Source organism: Desmodus rotundus, chromosome 5 (genome assembly GCF_022682495.2).
Source record: "Desmodus rotundus isolate HL8 chromosome 5, HLdesRot8A.1, whole genome shotgun sequence".
NCBI classification, from domain to species: domain Eukaryota; kingdom Metazoa; phylum Chordata; class Mammalia; order Chiroptera; family Phyllostomidae; genus Desmodus; species Desmodus rotundus.
In genome coordinates, this window is record NC_071391.1 from 36484101 (window position 1) to 36505337 (window position 21237).

Consider the following 21237-nt stretch of genomic DNA (forward strand, 5'->3'; position numbering starts at 1 on the left):
AGGGAAGCTAATCAGCAAATAATTTTAAAAGTCAACAAATGGTGTAATGTGAAAAGACTAAGCTTGGCAATCACAATGAAAAATATCATTTACATCATAACTATGATATTGATCAAGACAACATCATAGTCTTCAACTTTCAATTAAGATTTTTTAAATGTTGATCTGCATTCTTAAACAGAGAGCATTAAATTAGAAATAAAAGTACCAATGAAAGTGTCTCAGTCTATGAATGGAAACAGCTTTGCCATCTTATACCATATTCAGTTAATAGCATCTGCTCTTAAACAACTGCCAACTCTTTAAATACGGAGTTATGACTTAAAATTTTCAATTCCAATTATTTAAAAGATTTCTAACAACTTACTGGAAAAGGTTCTTTCCAACTGGCACCAACAATTGATGGCCTTACAATCGCCACATTTAGCTTTGCTCCTTCTTGTTGTACAATATATTCTGCCAATGCTTTTGTGTATATGTATGTATTAGGTCTGTCACCTATTAATTTGGGCGTGATATCATTTACTAGGCCATCATCCATCCACCTGGTAAACAAAGAAATTACATGCAAAAAATTTTCAGCTTTTTACTATTAAAAAAACCCCACTTACTTTGCATAGTCAAACATATGTATTGCTCTGACTCAAATGATTTAACAACTTTTACTAAAAATATGGAAGTTAGTCTTCCTTTTATTATACATTAACTATAAGTCCACATCTCTTATACTCAAATCTCTACATCCAAAAAGGTATGAAAACCTACCGTTCTTTCATAAATCATATGGTAGGGAGCAAAGCTGATCTGAACTGATTTATGAAAAATTTTTAATACCATCTTGTGTGAATATTCCTATACATCATGGGTTCTTGACCAGGGTTGCTACCCCAGACCTAATTACACTTATTTTATATTATACAGTACATAGATTCTATTCTTTCCTAAAGTCCAAAAAATTCCAAAAATACATCTGGCCCCATGGGTTTCAGATTAGGAAATATAGTTTTATATATACCCACTGAACACCATAACATTAATTATATACCTTTGCAATGCACATACATACAATTAATAGAAAAGGTCTAGAGACCTCAATATCTAAGATGAAGCACTGGAAACTCTATGCTCTCACTGGCAAGACCACCAAAAACTAGGGTAAACAATGAAAATAAATTGCACCATGCTATAAAAATTCAATTAGAGGATCATCTGTATCTGCAGTTATTCCTCTGGAACCTTCTCAGTACTTTACATGCCTGTGGTATTATGTGCAATATTTTGGTTGACACTTGTAGTCACCTTCCTCTACCCCTGCCAAGAAGTGGGGTCTAAGGGATTTGGCTGTTTTTATTCCACTGCTCAGAAAGGTTCCATTCTGTGGTCCCAGCCTTGTCACTCTTTTGTGCTGGAATTATCCTGTCCCACTCACCCCTCCCTTTACATTTCAAAGCAGCAGTCCAAAAGTTCCTGAGCAATACCTAATATCAAGTAGAAAGTCCACCTGTGAGCTGGTTCTGTTGGTAATGTGGAAATTACAAAGGAGAAAAGGGGCTTTTCAGTATCATTTGCTTTTAGAAACAGGGAATTTCTATTTTAAGTCCTTGAATTGATTTCCCCCCCATAAAATAGTTTGATATGCTAATTTTTAAAAAGAAATGCCATTAAGTATATTGCATTGCAGTTTAAAATTACCAATGAAAGAAAAAAATATTTCATTTTGAATCTTACATGTTTTAAAAATTAGATGTGAATGGGCACAAAGTATGAATATTTTGTTTCCTTAGGGAGGACATATGAAAAGGGTCTCAGGGTTTGGGATAGGAGAAGTATTTTGCAGAGCTATCAATATCCAAATAATTTTTTAAAAAATAATAAAGGTATTTGAGCAGTGAAAAAATTCAATTAGTAACCTCCAATTTCCTCAGTGCCTCTTAAGAAAGGTCTACACTGATAATCTGTAAAGGGAAGCTTATATACCAGGTGACATCTATGGTCTTTCCCAGTCTGAATATCTGATTCCAATATATTATGTACTTGTTTTCAGATATTTTCCCTTACTGGCTCTAAGGCTGTGTACACAAAATTGTACACTCAGTGTATTGTCGCTCTAATGACAGCCATACTAACTAATGAGAAGCATAAAATAGAGATTATCAAGATAAATTTCTTCTTTATGTGCAAGTACTTTTTGTGTGCGAAAGGAAGAGAGTATTTATAAAACTGAAGAGCAGTTGCTAATCAATTTAGGAAAAAACTCCATAATGGAGATCACTTGGAGAAATGGAAGAGATGTTGCTACATTAAAAAAAACAACCAACTAGCTAAATGGAGGGAAGACTTTAGCCAGTAAGCCTCATCACTAAAGTATGTATACAGACCCAATCTACGAGTTATCCTAAAATTATCTGTTAGCTAGATTTCTTTGAAAGCAAGGAAAGAAGAAGTAAAATTATAAGGTTACATGCTCTCTCAGCAACTTAAATATTTGGATAACCAACCATCAATTAAGAGAAAAAATTAAAACCTTCATTAACTTCTACTCAATTTTTTCTAAAGACATTAAAAACTTCTGCCTACTGACCTGTGAGGAAAATGAGGTATTCAGGACAATCTAAGAAATGGAGTCAGAAAACCAGGAAATTATCCTAAGAATTATCTTAGTAAACTCATATACTTACTAATTTTATTATAATCTGTCTGCTTCCTCATGATTCACAGGAAAATCATAAAGAAAAGGACCTATATGTTTATTTTAGGAGAAAACTTGAAGAAGGAGCTAAGAACACTGTGTAGCACCCTTAGGAAGAAAAAAATTGGACTGAGAAAGCAGAGAATGATAACTAAGGAGATTAAAGTGGATAGAATCTCTGGGAAGAAGGAAGACCTGAGGGGAAACAGATAAGAATAAAGGGGTAAAAAGACTATAGGAATATTATATGAGGATTAACAAATATGAAGATATGATGGATACTGAAAGGTTTTTATAATTGCAGTCTACAAAAGTAGAAAGGTTGTTTTTGCTCTGATTTTTTGTTGTTTCACTTGACAAGAAAGCACAGGCTGAATGAAGCAAATGAAATCTTGGCCATGGTATAAGCATACTTCACTCACTCCATATCCAAATATGTCTCGTGCGATTAATTGTTCATAGGATCCAAAACCTCCGAAAGATGACAAACAAGTAACACTCAACCTATCAATCAAAGGATCATGACTCCTCTGATTCTCTAATAATCAAAGGTACCTCTACAGATATATTCCATTGGGCAAAATAAAAAGGATAATCTTTTAATAAATTACAACCTTTCTAATCAATAGGTAGTCATTAGGTCCCATGAGTATCAAGTACTTAGTCACTAGGATTGATTGCCTGGAAAACAGAGTCCCTAATATCATGAATAAGTTTGTTCAAAGGCCTTCTTCCAACTATCACACCTGGTCAAAAGGGAAAGCTCCACACTAAATGACACCAACAATTATTTAGATATAAACCTATACAAAAAAAAAAAAAAACCAAAACCTTAGATATATAATAATTTTGTTGAATAAACAAGATAAATGTATGTGTGTGTGTGTGTGTGTGTGTATACACACACACACATATATAGAGATATACACATGTGTGTATAGGGGTGGAAATGGGTAAAGAAGGAGAAACTGAAATTAACCAACAGATACATATCTATATAAACTTAAATCCAAAGTTTTAAGATCAAAGCAAATGTATATAAATTTCAAACAAACATACTCTAAAGAATCAATCAGTTTCTTGGGATCCACAGGAGGTGGATAGACTACTTCATCAATATGCTTTCGATTGCAGTAGGCATATGCTGTTGACACATGCATGAACACTTCCAGATTCTTCATTTGTTGTGCAAGGAGAATAAGCTGTTGTGTAGCAATCACATTTAACTGAACAGCATCTCTGTAAAAAAAAAAAAAAAGTGACAACAAAAAATTGGGAAGCTATGTTATTTATTTCACCTGCTTAAAAACAAATCTTATTTCCATTAGAGATAGAGACAAGAGACAGAGACTGTTTCTTTATAACTATCCCTTCGCTCCAATTTTGTGTATTTTATTTCAACATGATGTACACCATTGTATCAGAAATGTTAAAAAAATTGTGATTATAAAATAAATCTCATTAGAATTTTTAAAATAAAAGTACACATTAAGTTTTTTTTAATTACCCAGAAATAAACAGATCATTTCTGCATCTTTGACTTTTCTGTATCCATTTTGAAGTCATGTTAGACTTCTTTTGCATCTTGATTTCATGATATGGATGTATTAGAATGGGTAAGTAATTTTAAAATGCTAATGCAGAGTCACCAATAAGCAAAACAAAGGAAACTCAGAAGCATTAAATTATAATAACATATAACCAAATAAGAGCATGTTTATTTCCTTCTTTGTAGCAATTAATCCAAACATCTTTTTAACACTAGTTAAAAAGAGGTGTTATAATAAAACAGGTCACATGTTAAAAGAGTTACATGCAAGAACCCAAAGTGATCTATACATTCCCTTCTTGAAATTTATTAGAAATACTTCGACAAATACAAAAATAAACATGCAGGAAAAATATCAATGAAGCATCATCTAGTAATAGCAATAGCCTAAGAGAGCCCAAATACTCACTATGAATAAAATGATTTAATACAGTTGGCATTTATCACAATGAAAGGATATAGCCATTAAAATACTTATGACAACTATAAAACATGGAAAACCTCCATGAATATTTTAAAAACACAAACATTATTAAGTGAAGCAAGATTAAGAACAAGACTCTGGAATAAGACCTGGTTTCAAATTCTAGCTTGGCCTACCTATCAGCTAGGATCAGGTAACCTGGTAAATTCATTCAAGCACCAAGGCCTCAATCTCCCCATCCTTAAATGGGAATAATAATTGAATCTATCTAATAGGATTTGTATAAAATTAAATGAAATAAATAATTTGCATGTATTTAGCATTATTCCTAAGAGTCCCGAAACAGGCATTCTATAGATATTATATAAGGTAATGAAATGGTGGGTACTTTTTGTTCTATTAAACTTTTGTTTATAGCTTGATATTTGAAAGAGAAAAAAGTTGAAATACGCAATACCAGTAACACTGTGATAAAACTGGCACAGTACTATACTGTTACTGACACTATACCTGATATAACTAATCCAAAAGAGACTAGGACAAAGTACTACATATTACAGAAATGATAGTTTTTAATCTAGTTAACATACTAAAATTAACTCAGAAGAAAAATTTGTTCTAACCCCAATTTTTCAAACAGAAATTAAAATTACCTAAATCTGCTGTACTAAGTGAACATTACATGAATTACGCTGTATCAACATGATGGTTATCATCACGTTATGAAAATGTAACTATGGAGAAAATTGAAACAGGGAGATTGTTTCTATATGTAAAAGCTGAAATTCTATGTTTACATTTTATGTAAAACCATGTATGTTCAAAGATCTCACAAGAAAAACTTTTTTTAAAAATAAAAAGTTTTTAGTACTTTCTAAAATTCTTATATTTACTTAACAAAAACATCCAGCCATTCTTTTAAGTGGCCAGGATATGTCACAGATAGAATCTGGTCCACTTGACTATAAAGCAGTGCTTTGAAGTCTACTGCATTTGCAAAACAATGTTTTGGAAGAGGTATACAGAGAATATTCTGTTACAGGTTCCTAAGGACAGGACAAGAAGTTCTGGGTCACGAGGAAAATGAAATAATTCACAAAAGGAAAAGTTCCTGTGTCTTATTTTTCTCTTAATTTAACAGTATCCAAGAGCCTATGAAAACATACCAGAAGGAAATTTTTTTAAAAATAAAGTAATTGGGTTAGGGTCTTACAATCATGAGTGTATCTTTTTTCTTTCTTATCTCAACTGAGGAGGGAAATCTGTTCAAATGGAAATCTGAAAAGACATTTGACAGAGAGGATACTATCCACTAGACTGCAAGGCAATGTGTTATTTTCTTTTTCACTTGCAAAACAATAGGGGTAAGGACAGTAATGTTTTAGGAGCAGAACACAAAGGATATTCTGTTCCTGAGGATGGTGACAGAGTTTCTGGGTCACTGAAAATAAGGAATAACTTGAGAGAGGAAACACTTGGAGTCTTTCTACCCCTCCACTCCCCGCTTTCCCCCTCCATTTGTACCTGAGAGCCCAAACCTTAAGGCATTTTGTGCCAACATAAGTAACTCTTAGTATCACTGCCAGGCTAGTCACCTCACTCTATTTTACCACCATCCAATTTCTAACTCTACTGAAATTTAGGCTAACACCCTGACAAGTCAGACCAGAAAGCACTTAGTACTAAACAAAAATAATATTTTCATTATGTTTGGTAACCTGGAATCATAAATGCATACTAAACAACAGTGGCTCTGGGGTAGGGGTGGGGATAAATGAACAAATTTTTGTAATTATGGTCCATCATTAACATAGAAACTACTTTTAGAAAGAAAGAGAAGGGGGAAGGGAAAGGAGGAGAGGGGAGGGGAGGGGAGGGGAGGGAAGAAGGGAAAGGAAGGAAAACTTGAACTGCCAGTAACTTTTCTTGTTCACCTGTCTTCTACAGACATGCTGGGTTGTTCGAAATCTATGTTGATAATACTTCTAAGACTTTTAAATCAGAGATCTCATGCTTCGCACAACACACACCTGAGAGTTTATTAAAAATGCAGACTGTTGGACCTCATCCTCAGACACTTTTTAAAGTCTGAGGTGAAGCCTGTGAAACTGCATCTTCAGTTAAGTTCCCCAGGCCATTCTGATCTCTCCTTCCCCTCTTCCCTACCTCAGAGATCTACATGAGACTTCATCAATAATTGCTGATTTTTAAAAACTTAACAAAGGTACAAACACAGATGCGTAGGGACCAATTAATCTTAGGATAGGGGACTCACACACCTGTAATTTAAGCCATTCTCAAAGCTCTTGCTAAAAAAGTTACTTTTCAGTAATTCCTTATTTTCTATTCTATATTATGGTTATTTAAACATATTATATTTCCTCTATTAGACTGTATGGAATTGCAAATAGAATCTGTGGGCATTTTATCTTGATTTTTCCCAAAATATTGGGTATAATGGGCCATTTTTTATTCATGGGTTAACAAAAAAGTGATTATAAAGAGTAACTGTTTTATAAGTAGTTATTACATGCCAATCTACAGTATTTTAGAGTGTCTAGCCCAACTCTAATGCTGTAGTATCACCATTAAAATTGCTTCATAGAAAACAGTAATTTCAATGATGAGGCTTTGGTCAGCAAACATACATGCCTTGACAAGAAAGAATAATAAATTTTCTTGTTTACTTGTATACCCCATCTTCTATGGTATCTCTAGTAAAAGAAGATAGAATAATCATGAAAAGATTTCCCTTTCATTAATTGTAGTCTTGCTTACCCCAGGGGAACAGAAAGAGAGAAAGAAGGTACCCTGAAAGTACTGTACTTTGGTCCTCCTCATAAAGGCTAGTTTGATGAGTTTCACACTAATTAATGTTGTCTATTCCAATGAAGACTATACATTCCACAACTTTCTAGTATCTATATACTTTTTTTCTTGAAACAGTTTCTAAAGGCTGTGTGAACTGTTTCTTTTGGTTATAAAAAAAATTAAAAATCATAATAGCTAGAACTGTGGGGGAAAAACGTCTGTTAGATTGACTATTTCATACTAAAAACCTACCTGGAATTACACTATCCAAAGATAATTGGCAAATATAGAAAGACATGTCTATAAATACACATATATACACGCACACTCTCTTTATGAAAATGTGATTACACAATTGTTCTTATAAGATTCTTTTGTCACTTTTCAATCATGAATATATAATAGCTGCATAAAAAGAACTAAAAAATAAATAACAAAGATTACTAAATAATAAAGTCAAGATCAGAATTAAGGTATGTGATTTCAAAGCTCACCACCTTTCCATTATACAATGCTGCTTCAGCTTCCTTAAGCATAATATAGATTTGCCTATACTATTAAAGCTGGTAACATTAGCATGTAATAAAATGATGGATGAGAAAATACCAAATACCCTAAAAATTATAAAGCACTATTACAGAAATGTAAGGGACTATTTTACAGTACCCTCACATGGAATATAGGCAAAACTGTCACATTATATAATGTCAATTAAGGTTTATACTTCTATATTAAAGACAATGTAGAGGATAATCTCAATTTAACTAATCAGAATTTAATTGAAAAGCATTTTAATAAAAAGGCCTTGAAGTAATTGTGAACCCTAAAGAAGTCTGCACTAATTTAACTGGTGTAAGATCATACAATTAGATTAACATTATAACACTGTATTTTTGAACACAGCATCAAAAAGAATGCTCTGAATTAAACACCACTATTTGAAATGCATATTTGTTAAATGTTTTCAAAAATGTAAACATTTAGATGTTTTTTTCTTGAAACAGATATCTCGAAGGAAGTCCAAATTATTTTTTAAATTACGTTCAATTTACCTTGTACCTAACACTGCTGACAGAGTTTTAAAACAAAAACAAGGTATGAGTTAAATTTATAAGCTGTCTTATCTTACTCTGCAAACCTGAGCCTAAGTTTTAAAAATTTTCAGATGGACATACATGGAGTGGAAAAATAAAGCTGTTGAAAGAATGGAGGGAAGAGGAAACAAACACTATTAGCCGTTAAGACTAACATTCCTATCCAAGTGGAACTTTTCTTTCTTCTACTCCATAAGTCCCATTTCTTGCCTTTCCCCTGTCCCATAATTATATGCATAACTTCTAATAAATATACACTAGCTATCCAATATTTTTAAACTGATAACAAGAGAAAGGAAATTCTTTTCACACCATGCAGGACACTGCAAGTTACAAGTGACAGTTTCAAATCATTATCAAAACAACTTGACTGAAAAATAGAATTCAAATTAAATCTTTTAACCATGCTGAGGTTCAAATATCAGAGAAATACCTTTACTTACCTTAAATTTTCATTAAACCTTACTGTAGCTGCACAGTGGAATATAATATTAGTAGACTCTATGATGACCTCTTTATCTTCTTCACTAAGAGCCAGTTTAGGTTGCGTAAGTTCACTGTTGATTGCTACAATTTTCTCCCTGAAATCTGGATTTTCATCTCTCAATCTGTCAAAGAGCTATCAAAGGGGAAAAAACAGTTTAGGGCAGCATTTTTGAACCTTCTAAAACCCATTATCATCTTCCTTCTCCCCACTGAGTATCACTAGTTTTAAAACTTCAATTATGCAAACCCTAAGGTTCCTATTTTTAACTGTTATCATTCTGTATTGAAAACATCCTATGAGGCCCATGTTATTACCCTCATTTCATAGATGAGGGATCTGAGGCATCAGAGAGGTTAAGTAACTTGCTCAAGACACAGAGCTGGTAGTTTGCAAAGATAAATTTGAACTGTCCATACCTTTGTGATTATATTATCCCTCGGAACAGACTTAAGCAGTACAAACATCAGAACAGTGTTTGTACTGTCAGAAATGCCCTGTTAGAAATGCTCATTCAGATTTCTAAAATCCAGACTTTACAAGGTAAAGCTAAACAAGTATATGAACAATTAAATACAATTTATAAATAGTAAAATAGGGGTAAATATTACAGTGCTATGGGACTGCCTAGGAGACAGCACTAACCCAACTTGGTCAAGACCTGAGATTATGAAGTAGAAGATTAGTGTTCCTGGCAGAGAAAGTACCATGTACAACCACTTAGAAGTGAGAAAGGATTGATATATTTGAGAAATTAAAAACCATTCAGTAGGCCTGGCCAATGACTGGGTATGAAGGATAAGGAATGCAAACTCCATGAGGACTGGGACAGTATCTACTTGCTTAGCAAGCAGGCCCTAAATATCATAGTGCTTGGCAAGACACAGATATTTGTTAAGGAAATAAATTCACTAGGTGGAAAACACTGGAAGTAAACGAAGTACTTACAAAGATTCAAGTTTTCAAAGGTTTTTCAAAAACCGTTTTGTGAATGTTGAATGTGAAATGGCTATATGACACCCTGGAAGACAGGTCTAGTACAGGTAACTGGCTCTGTCAGTCTGGAGTTCAGGTAGGAGAGAGTCAGACTGATACAGATTTTACTAACCACACATGGGTAGCTATGGGAGTAGCAGTGATAGGTACCTAAGGTCCAGACTATATAAAGCTTTTTCCAAATCTAATTTAAAACACAACCATTCATCTAACATAAAACAGTGCTCAGTAATCACTGAACTCGACATACGCTGAAGAAATCAAGGCCTAGAACCAAACTTTGAAGAATATCAATATTTAAGGGGCAAGCAGAGAAAAAAGAACCTGAGAAATGACCAGAAAAGTACTTTTCACACCTTGAATACACACTTTATTTCATTTTTTTCATTCTCCCAGACTGTCAATGACCTTAAATTCCCCTTCCTATCAGGTATCTCCACCAAGACATAATCATGCTGCTTCACAAGTTACATCACAAACTTGATACTCTTCCCTTTCCTAGCCAGCCTCTCTTTATTCAATACCATTTTCCCCCACTGGTACCCCAATTAGTCCCTACTTTATAAAGTTCACTGATGCCCTCATTTATACACTGTATTCCCCTTCCAGAATTTATTTGTCAACTATTTTAATTTAATCCTCACTATCCAATGTAGTTTCTTTTCCCAGAGACATTCCTATGAATCAGTAGCTCTCAACTTGGTGTAATTTTTGCTTCCAGGGAACATTTGGTGATGTCTGGAGACATTTTTGGTGGTCACAACTGGGAGGGTTAGGGAAGGAAGAGCTGGCATGTAGTGGGTAGATGCCAGGAACACTGTTGTCACCCTACAAAGCATAGGACAGCTTCCCATAACAAAGAATTATCTGGCTCAAAATGTCACTAGTGCTGAAATTGAGAAACTCTACCATAAGACAATGTCCCACTATGGTATATACTCTTTGCCTACGCTCTTTATTCCTGGGTCAAAGTCATTGCAGGCTTCCCTAGAAGTTTCTTACTAACTTTAAGTGTATATTCCTTGCTACTTGACATAAAAAGGACACATTTTAATGATTCACCAGCAATACAATACATAATGGAGAATGAGTGGCCCTAGGATTAAATGGCAGGATGTGGTAGACAGGAATTAAACACATAAGAAAAATAATATAATTTATGGACTATTCTAGTGAAATATTTATTTAGACAAATATTTTGGGACAATGTATTTTTATATTGAATATAATGGCCATATGTTTAGGCTAAACTAAAAAAGTTCCAAGAAATTTCAAGCTTTAAGTAGAAGATACTTATCTTCTTTACAAATCACTGTGGAGACAAAGTTTTAGAAGCACTGCCGTGGAGAACCGAGAGTGGAGGCCTAAATATTTCAGATTATACTCAGGCCCTCAATTTCAACCAAGACATCAGCTTCAATAACTGCTCCCATCCAATCACACTTGACACCTGTACTTACCCTCTTAAAAACTCTCTAGACTATAGGCTCCATTAAAGTAGGGACTCTATCTTATTTTTCCCCAAAGCCAAACCCCTGCATCAAGTGCCTAGAACTAAGTAGACACAATAAATGTTTTCTGAAAAATAAAAAATGAGTAAAAATAAGTACTATAATCAAAATTCTTTTTGGGGATATGCCTTCAGAGTAAGATACCTTACATGTACCAAATTTGAGCTTAAAGCATTCTAGTAAGTTTTGTTTCTAACCCCAACTTCATTCTCTGAATCTTTACTGCCAAGCTCTGGTTCAAATTAATTTTGGATGTCCGTAGAAGTCAACTCTCTCCTGAAAATATGAACATTTGAGCCTATGAGGTATATCCATAAAAATGTACCATCAGGCAGTCCCCAAATGGTCTAAACACCACTGTACACTCTTACTCAATAGCAGTTCTCAAGTGTGGTCTAAGGATCCTAAGAGTCCCTAGGACTACTTTAGGTAATTCATAAGGTCAAAACTATTTTCACACTAACACTAAGGCATTATCAGCATTGTTTTCACTTTCATTCTCTCGCAAGTGCAGACAGTAATTTTCCAAAGGCTACATGTGGCATGACAGCCTCACTCTGATGGCTAATGGAATGTGTGCTTGTATATTCCTTAAAATTTTGTTTTAATTTCTACTATGATAAGTATCAATAAGATATCTGAAGCAAAACTTCACAAAACAAAACCTCTTTGAAGTCCCCAATAATTTTTTTAAGAGTGCTAAGGGGTCCAGAAACCTAAGGTTTGAGAATCACACTGCCTTCAATAAACAAACAGAACCTTTTAACCTATTTGGCCAATATAAAAAAGTAGCCATAAGGTAATGATATCAATCTGCATTAAGCTGTGGTCAATCTACCAATTCAAATAATTTTCTCAAGAGTTATAATTAAAAGTCCCTGGAAAATAAGCTAGAAATTATATCATGTTTTTAAAACATGTCCTTACACTACTTTACCAAATAGTTTTCATTTTGAAATCATAGGGAACAGAGAACAGTCCATCTTCTCACTTGGAAAAAAAACTGAAAATGAACTCTGCACTTACCATACTTTAAGATGGCAAATTCTTCAAACACAGTTATTTTGTTTATGTTGGTAAACACTGAAATATTAACTCCCATCTGACTTTTAAAAATAAGTACCTAAAAACTTCATGTGATAATTCTTTGAGTTTAAAGTTAATATCAGCTACACTTTTCTCATGTGTAAGTATAAAGATTTGTCTGAAGCTCTCTTTCTCAAGTCAAACAAGCAAAAATTTTAAAATAATAATAAACTAGCGATTTTATTGTATTTCAGGAGGCAGAAAGCTCACCTGGAGAGGAGTGTTGGTAGGGAATACCTTAGTACTTAATAGTTACTTTACATGATTTATACACTCCCAGTAAAATAAAAATCAGTGTTTGTCCTGATGCTCTTCCCACCTATCAAGCAGTTCCCATCTCAGAGCCTTTGCCCCTGCCATTTCCTCTGCCTTAAACAATCTTCCTCCATATTCCCACAAGGATTCTTCCTCACTTCATTCAGGTCTCGGCTCAAATGTCACTTCAGAGAACTTTTCTGGTCATCAAATCTAAAGTAGCACCTCTATCACTTTCTATCCCCTTTATCTGCTTTCCTTTTCTGCATAGTACATATCACTATATTCGACATGTTATGTATTTGTTCACCTGTCTCCCAAACTAGGATGTAAATTCCCCGAATCCTGGGACTTTATTTCGTTCACTGCTATAGCTCTGGTAACCTGAACAGCCCCTGGTACATAGCAGGACTCCACATATCTTTGTGGCAGGAGGGAGGAACACAAGTGCATGAGAGTGTAGGGCAATGGGGAAGAATATTACAAATGTGCTAGTAGCTATTTGAGTGAGTAACTCTCAAAAAAGTAGATCATTTAAAAAAAAATAATCCAGAGAAAATTCGTTTTTCCAGAAGTAAGATTTAAAGTTTTCATGTGGGGACAAACTGAATTAATAAAGAGTGGAGACAAAGGTAAATTTTTTATTTGTTAATTCCATATTAATAGTATCAAATAATTTATTTTTATACTTCACTGTTAAAACCATGTGGGTCTAAGATTACCTCTTTATGAGGGGAAAAATATAAGCAAGAAAAACAGATGCTCTAAACATAAGTGAAGTTTACCTGTCTGAACCAAAGTTATATTTGAATGGAAATGATTCCCAAACAATAAACACCTCAGTAAACATTCTAAATATAGTTTAGTCTTTTAATTCATTCCAAGTCACCATGTTAGTATTTTTTATATTTTATTATAATGCTGTGATATTAAGATTAAAAAGTTGTATTTAAACACCCCTAAACTTCTATACAGGTCTGATTTTTTTTCTTCCTTTTTTCTCATAACTGTTCTCCCATTATCATACTTTATCACTCTTAGGAGATATGCTTCCCATTAATGCCCTAACCCAAACTTGACTCTTCTTCCTGCTGTGTGTTATACCTCTGTTATCCTCTGCCCTTCACACTCTTTTCTTCATTTGTCATCTTCTCTTCTTCTAATTTTTGTCAACTTGGACATCAACTGCCATTAACTTCGGGAAATGAAGCAATTAACACTCAGTGTACCAACTACTCTTGCAACTAGTAAGCTATGCAACTCTAAAGACTACTTCTCCCATTGTACCACAAAGCCTTCCATCAGCTTTCCCTTACTTTATCTTTTGGGGAAGTAATGTTATAAAATGGAAAAGTAATAGGGATTTGTTACCAAGTAATCTGTGTTATCTCTAACATCTATAAGCTACGTAACTTCAAATAAAATTATAACCTCTGAGACTCATTGTCCATATTTGTAAAATGGGATCTATCAACATCTGCCAGACTTCAGACATTGGCTCAAACACTAACTATATGTATGACCTTATAAATGGGAATAACACCAGACTCACCTTAGAGTTAATTGTGATACTTAAATACATATGAGGTGCTTTGCACACAGGTCCTGACACAAGTATTCAATAGTTAGTCACTATTAACTACTTTACAGCTTCCTACTAAAAGATCAAAACATACTGAAAAACAAATCTTGTCTACTAAATTATTTATTAACTATAGAGTTAATCTATAATTAATTATCATATCTTTGACACTTTTCAGTAATCTTTCATTGATTCAGATGTCTTTGATATTGTTTGTTTTTTAAACATAAGTCATTGAATGTTAAAAGGTACCACATATCTACCCAATAACTAAAAAATTACATAACTACACTAAACTTACTATGAATCAATGTCAGATAAATTAATTCATTTTGAGAGAATTCAAAAGCTTATGATTGTAAAATAACTTTACAACAGCTCACTTCCATTTTTTCTTAGCACTATAGGGATAAACAAAAGTAGGTTTGCAGTTATTTGTATGGAAAATAATACAATAAATAAATTAATAGTGCAAGAATAAACTGTTTCACATACTCGCTAATGTAAACCTACTTTTGCCCACCCCTGTATTTTCTCAAGTTTCAAAATGTATGACATATTCTTGTATCATATTTGACCCCTCTGTCATAGTGTTCTTATTTGTTAAATGGGAATAGGTGACTTTGCTACCCTCTAATACTGTTCTAGGGAGCAATCATTGCTTACAAATTTTTAAGTGTTATGAAAGCAATGTCTCACAGCACAGGAGGTCACTAGAAACTACCTCTTAATTATTATATTCTGAAGTCTACTTGAAATACTTAGTAATCACAAATAACTTGCCCCAAATTTTCTAAAAACATAGTACATATCCAACATAAAAGCAATTTGGAACTTGTTATAAAATTTTGCCCATCACAGAGAAAAGTTTTTTTCTCTTATTGATCATAAGTCATATCCAGATCACTGACATTCTATAGGGTACCTTTTATTAATTTTTTTTCAGGATACTGAAGAAATATACACACAAACGCCACACTTTTTCTCTCCTCCAAATGATTATTTTCCACACTTACCTTGCCACTAATGACTTCTTCTACTCGCTCTTGGGATGTCTGTCCAGCTTTCTGCCTCACCAAAACATACACTAAATTCACCTTCGGACACGACCTCAGCAACTTTTCCAGAAGTACTTTCCCTAGGAAACCGGTAGCTCCAGTAAGGAGAACATTCTTGCCTTCATAGTATTCTGGGATTGAAACCATTCTGATCCTAAGGAAAACACAACAAGTAAACATCAATTCAAAGATTTACACTCATTCTTATGTATAAAATCTCTTGGTATTCAAATAAATATTTTAAAGAACAGGCAAAAATCAAAGTTCAATGTTAACAAAAAAGAAGACTTTAACCTTTGGTTTGCTGCAGTAGAGTGGAAAATAAGGAACTGTAACAACAGCTTCCAATCCGTGTGTTTTCCCCTGGATCACCTCAGACAAGTCACTCACCTTCTCTGGGCCTGGGTTTCTCCAGTACAGTTTGTACTAAATGGCCCATAAACAGCCCTCCCAGGAATAAGAACTCAAATCCTCATTTAAACCTCAGTTAAACCCTAAAACGAATGAATGGTGTCTTTCTGTCTCCAAAAGGATTTATTAACACCAAATAGAGGTCAGCAGCAAGACTCAATTGCCTAGCTTGTATGACACGGCAAGGTGTCATATTCACCTATCATCATCAGTTGAAACAAGAAGAGGTAACACCACGTCCCTTCTCCTACATGTTAATAGTGACATATCCAAAAGGTGCTTCAATCTCCCTTTTAAAAAAGCCATACTATAAATACATGGGCTGACTTCTCCTCCTTACCCAAATTCCACTGCAATAACAGAAAAGATAGTATGCTAAGAGAATGAACAAACAAACGAACCACAAGTGGAAAAAAACAAGATGCAGAAAGATTCATGCAGTATGTCACTATGCAAAGCTCCAACACGTTCAAAACAATGCTCTCTATTGTTTAGAAATATACACAATTATCAATAGATGCATAAAAGGGAGTGCAATACAATCAGAGAAAGGAATAAGGAGCTTCAATTATATTTGTTTTATTTAAGCTGTGGAGTAGATACATGTGTTTTATGTCCAAATTTAATAAATTCATGACAATTGAAAAATAAGAAATAGCCCATCATCAAGTAGGGAGGGGAGGAGAGGGAAGAATTTCTAAAAGACACAGATGAGACTAATTGGATAAAAAAGCCACAGCAGAAGAAGTAACAATCCAATCAAAACAAGCATAGGCAAGGACTATAAGGAGGCAAGAGCTGTCCCAACCTCCTAAATAGAAAACACCAAACCCAGGAAAATAAGGTAAACTAAGGGAAAACAAGGTAATTAAAGGACTGCTTACAGAAGAGGAGAGCCACCAACGACAGTCTTACTTCCTGTATAAACTTTGGTTCCCCACGCTTAGTATCCAGATCTGCGGAGAAGAGCATTCAGCATGGGGGTGTGCTAGGTATAAAAGAGAAGTAGGGCTGAGCCTGAGGATGTTCCAAACATAAACAAATGGAGGTACCAGAAGTGAGGGGTCAGGAGAAAGGAAACAAAAATAACTAAAAGAACAAAGTCTTCACAGCACTGGAGCCCCAGAGTAAGTTTTAGGTTCCCAGCCTAACTGGCTGCTACTGACCCTTAAACTCATGCAGAGCTCTCAATCAGTAATCCCATTTGGAGGAAAGTTCTTTGGAAAAACAGACCTCAAAACACTGAGAGGAAGCCAAAGTCAGCTACCAAAACCACACCATCTTAGTTCTTTGTAAACATGAATAGATAACCAAAGATCACCAGATATCTAAGAAATACTTACCAAATAAGAGGGACCAAAGCGAAAAGCAATAGAATCAACCAAAAAGGAAACTAAGGTAATAAAAAATTTAAAGAGAATTTAAATTCTAATAAATAATTTCCAACCCATTCACAAGAATATTGTATTCATAAAATAACCAACTACTATGAAAAAGAAAAAAAAATAGTAAGCACTTGGAAATCAGAAATTCAGATTTACATAGAAAATTCAATAAATACACAAATTATTAGAATTGTCAAGTGAATCTGAAGTCACTAGATACAAGCTTTACATAGGAAGAAAACGTATTTCTGTACTCCAGCAACACACAGAAAACAAAGTAAAAAAGCCCCAAAAACAATATACCACCTATCCAAAACATCAAGAAATTATGAAAAATAGCAAGTATTGATAAGGATGTAGGAAAATTGGAACCCATGGACATTGCTGGTGGAAGTGAATATAAAATGGTTCAGCTGCTGTGGGAGTTTGGTGGTTTCTTAAAAAGTTAAACACAATTATCATATGACCCTGCAATTCTACACCTAGGTTCATACCCCAAAAGAACTGCAAACAGGTACTCAAATAAGTATATGTACGTAATACTTATAGTAGCACTGTTGACAAAAAACATCTATCTTGGGTTGAGCTTACTTACCTATTGGGTTCTGTGGTTTCCTCATCTGTAACAGATGAGTAGCATACCCACCTGCTCCCCACGCTTTAATAGCATTTGTGTGAGGACTAAATGTAATAACACACACAAGAATGGGCACACAATTACATTTCCTTATTCTTCTTCCTCTTACATCTTTGACAGTGATTATCGGTATGATCCCTAGGCAGTCAGTCTAGTTTGTAATATTTCAATCTAAAAATCTGTAATTGTCCTTTTTTCATCTAGAATAATTTATTTATAATTTTTAGACCAGAAAAAAAAATGTATTACCAAAGACTAATAACTATTTTATCTCAGGATATATTGCTATGTTTACATGGATATATACTCATTTTTTAATTTGGGGGGTAAATTAATGATTTTAGTAGCAGCAGGCTTAAACCAAACTTCTGAGTGCTTGACAAAACAACTGATGAGCGATACCTACTAACTAGCTGAAAGAAGGGTTGACAAGCCTTTGAATGCTTCCTAACATAAAATGCAATGTTCTAAAATACTACAATTGACCAGAAATTAAACTATATCATATCAAAGGGAAAGGGCCAACTCCTATTAATATATAAATAGTATCTGCAATCTAATTTTTTAAAAAAGACCAACAATTAATTAGAAGGGCAAAAGATATAAATGGAAATTAAACAGAAAAATTACAAATAGCTCTTAATCATTGGTAAAGATGATCAACCTGCCTTGTGCAAAAAAATGCAAATTAAATTCCCAAGATTCCTTTTCTTCACTTATGAGACAAAGACTAAAAAACAATTGATAAATATACATAGGGAATAAAGACTCATATTGCTGGTAGGGCTATAAATCAGTACAACATCTACGGGGATGGGGTAGAAAGGATCTGGCAACAGCTATCAAATTTTAAATGCCCATTACATTTGACCATGCAATTCTATTTCTAAAAATTTATCCTGAAGATAACCTTTCACATGTGCAAAATGATGTGTTCATTGTGACACTGATAAAAAAAAACACTGAAAACCTAAATGTCCACCAACAGGAGACAGGGCAAACAAACTCTGCTTCTTAAAAAAAAGAAGAATGAGGTGGTTTAACATATATTGTTATGGAATAGCATTCATGGTAAGATTTTTTTAAAGATTTAATTATTTTCTTTTTAGACAGAAGGGAAGAGAGGGAGAAAGAGAAGGAGAAAAACATCAATGTGTGGCTGCCTCTCGTGCACCCCCCTACTGGGGACCTGGCCTGCAACCCAGGCATGTGCCCTGACTGGGAATCGAACTAGTGACCCATTGGTTCACAGGCCTGCGCTCAATCCACTAAGCCACACCAGCACACATTCATGATAAATTTTTAAAAGCAAGATATAATATCTGATAATACCCCCTTTTATGGAAAAGTAATAAAGAAGACGTAAGAAAAATAAGTATGCTTATAAATACATTGATTATTTCTGGCCAAAAAAAAAGCCAAAAATTTGGTAATGTGGTTGCCTCTAGAAGGGAGAAATGAATAACGAAGGAACAAAGATGAAGGGGCATGTATTCTTCATTATACATCCTTTTGTACATTTTTAAATTATATAGTATATGCATGTTTTATACATTTTTTTAAATCACTATGTTTGTAAAATACAAAAATCAGAGGTACCAAAAGATTATTTAAAAGGACAAATGTTCCCCTCCATTAGCCAGTCTCCATTATCTTTTGTCTTCTAACAATTTACAAACTCATTTTCATCTGTTATTAGGGAAAGGAAAAAAGATATCTTTTTTAAAGTGAAAATAAGACTAGCATTGTGTTAAGGATGCTAATCTTTATTATGCAAATTTTCATTCCATTTCTTTATTAGATGGAAAATCTATTTGATTAAAAACCAGATGATTACTTAACTATGAAATTGTTGATGAACAGGATGCTAAGGGCTGGATTTCCTCAATGGAATGTGAGAAATTCATCCCCGCCTCCCCTCAAGATAATGTTGCTCTTGAGATCAGACAGACGCCCTTCCTTCCTGAGAGGTCAGCTATGTTCACCAAGCAGTCAAGTACACAGAATTATCAAATACATTCTGTAGTGAAGTCTAGACTTGCTCTACCTGTGTTTCCTTCTGTGCCAGTATACATTGAACACAAACAGTAAAACCGAACTAATGGCGTTTCTAAGGAATCTTAGTTCCTTGTTTTAGTTGCTACAAAATTTCTACCACCTACAGCTACAGGTTCATTTAATTGTCTTCCTATTAATAACAGGTTCCTCTGTGCTTTCAGTGTGTAAACAAACCCAAACTCAAGTTGAGATAAATGGTCTTTTATATTCCTTAGATTCTATGTCTGAAAAGATCTTTAAAAACTTCAAATATTATTAAAAGGGAAGAATTTCAACATCTTCTAAACCAAAATTTGGCAAAAAATTTCTGTAAAGGGTCAGGTAGTTAAATACTTTAAACTTTATGGGCCACATTCTGTTCTGCCTATTTGAGGCACACAATCAGCCATAGATAGTAAGTAACTGAATGGGAATGGTTCTGTTTCAACAAAACTTTATTCATAATAGTAAGATAATTTGCAGGACATAATTTGCCTCCCTTTTCTAAATAATTATTCCTAATATTGTCATTCAGAAAATGAACTACAAATGAGAAAGGCATCAATGGGAAACCAGTATGACCTAAAATTTCGTTGCCTATGATTTCAGTATTACTAGAGTCACTGTGCATACCATTATAAAATGGACAGTAAATACTTATTTGAATGAAAAGCTTTAAAAACAAGCCAACAAATGAATTCCAGGCTTCAGAAATATAGATATACCACAGACTAGATACACAGCCTTTTCAAGGTGTGTAAAAAAATTGTGTTTTCAAAGAAAAGCCCATTAAGATGTTCAGGAGTAAGGCTTGGAAAATATTCTGGAGAAAAGGCTACACGTGAGGAAGAGCACAGAATATAACCCTCTCACAGACTCAGAAACCCTGGACCACTCACCCCGTCCAAAAAAAATCTTGATACAATAATCAAAAAAGAACAGAATTTAAAGAGGTCAATTTATAAAGGTCTGTTTATATACTGCATACAGGTCTAAAAGAACCTACTACACTATTCTTCTCTACTGAAAAGTATGTTATTTACAATTTTGCAAATTATAAATTTATATTTACAAAGAGTATATATGAGGAATGGGGAAATAGAGATAAGCACATAGAGTGGGAATAGAGATAAGCACACAGTAAATATCACATAAATATGAAAATCCCCAAGAAAACTGAATTGAATTATAGCGACCATGAAGGAATTCTATGTATAAGGTCTGTCCA

The 21237-nt window shown here is 34.0% G+C and overlaps 1 protein-coding gene across 3 annotated transcripts in view; it reads right to left on the reverse strand.

The window, feature by feature from the left end:
- The window catches only part of FAR1 (fatty acyl-CoA reductase 1), a 56486-nt gene that overhangs the window by 21020 nt on the left and 14229 nt on the right, over window positions 1-21237 (reverse strand). For all 3 annotated transcript variants that reach the window (XM_045194214.3, XM_045194213.3, XM_024558945.4), the window contains exons 2-5: window positions 15498-15693; window positions 9011-9186; window positions 3749-3928; window positions 368-545 (exon numbers count right to left, since the gene is read on the reverse strand). In XM_045194214.3, coding sequence (XP_045050149.1) covers window positions 368-545; window positions 3749-3928; window positions 9011-9186; window positions 15498-15686 — 723 coding nt within the window. In that variant the 5' untranslated portion in view covers window positions 15687-15693. The remainder of the gene's footprint in view (window positions 1-367; window positions 546-3748; window positions 3929-9010; window positions 9187-15497; window positions 15694-21237) is intronic.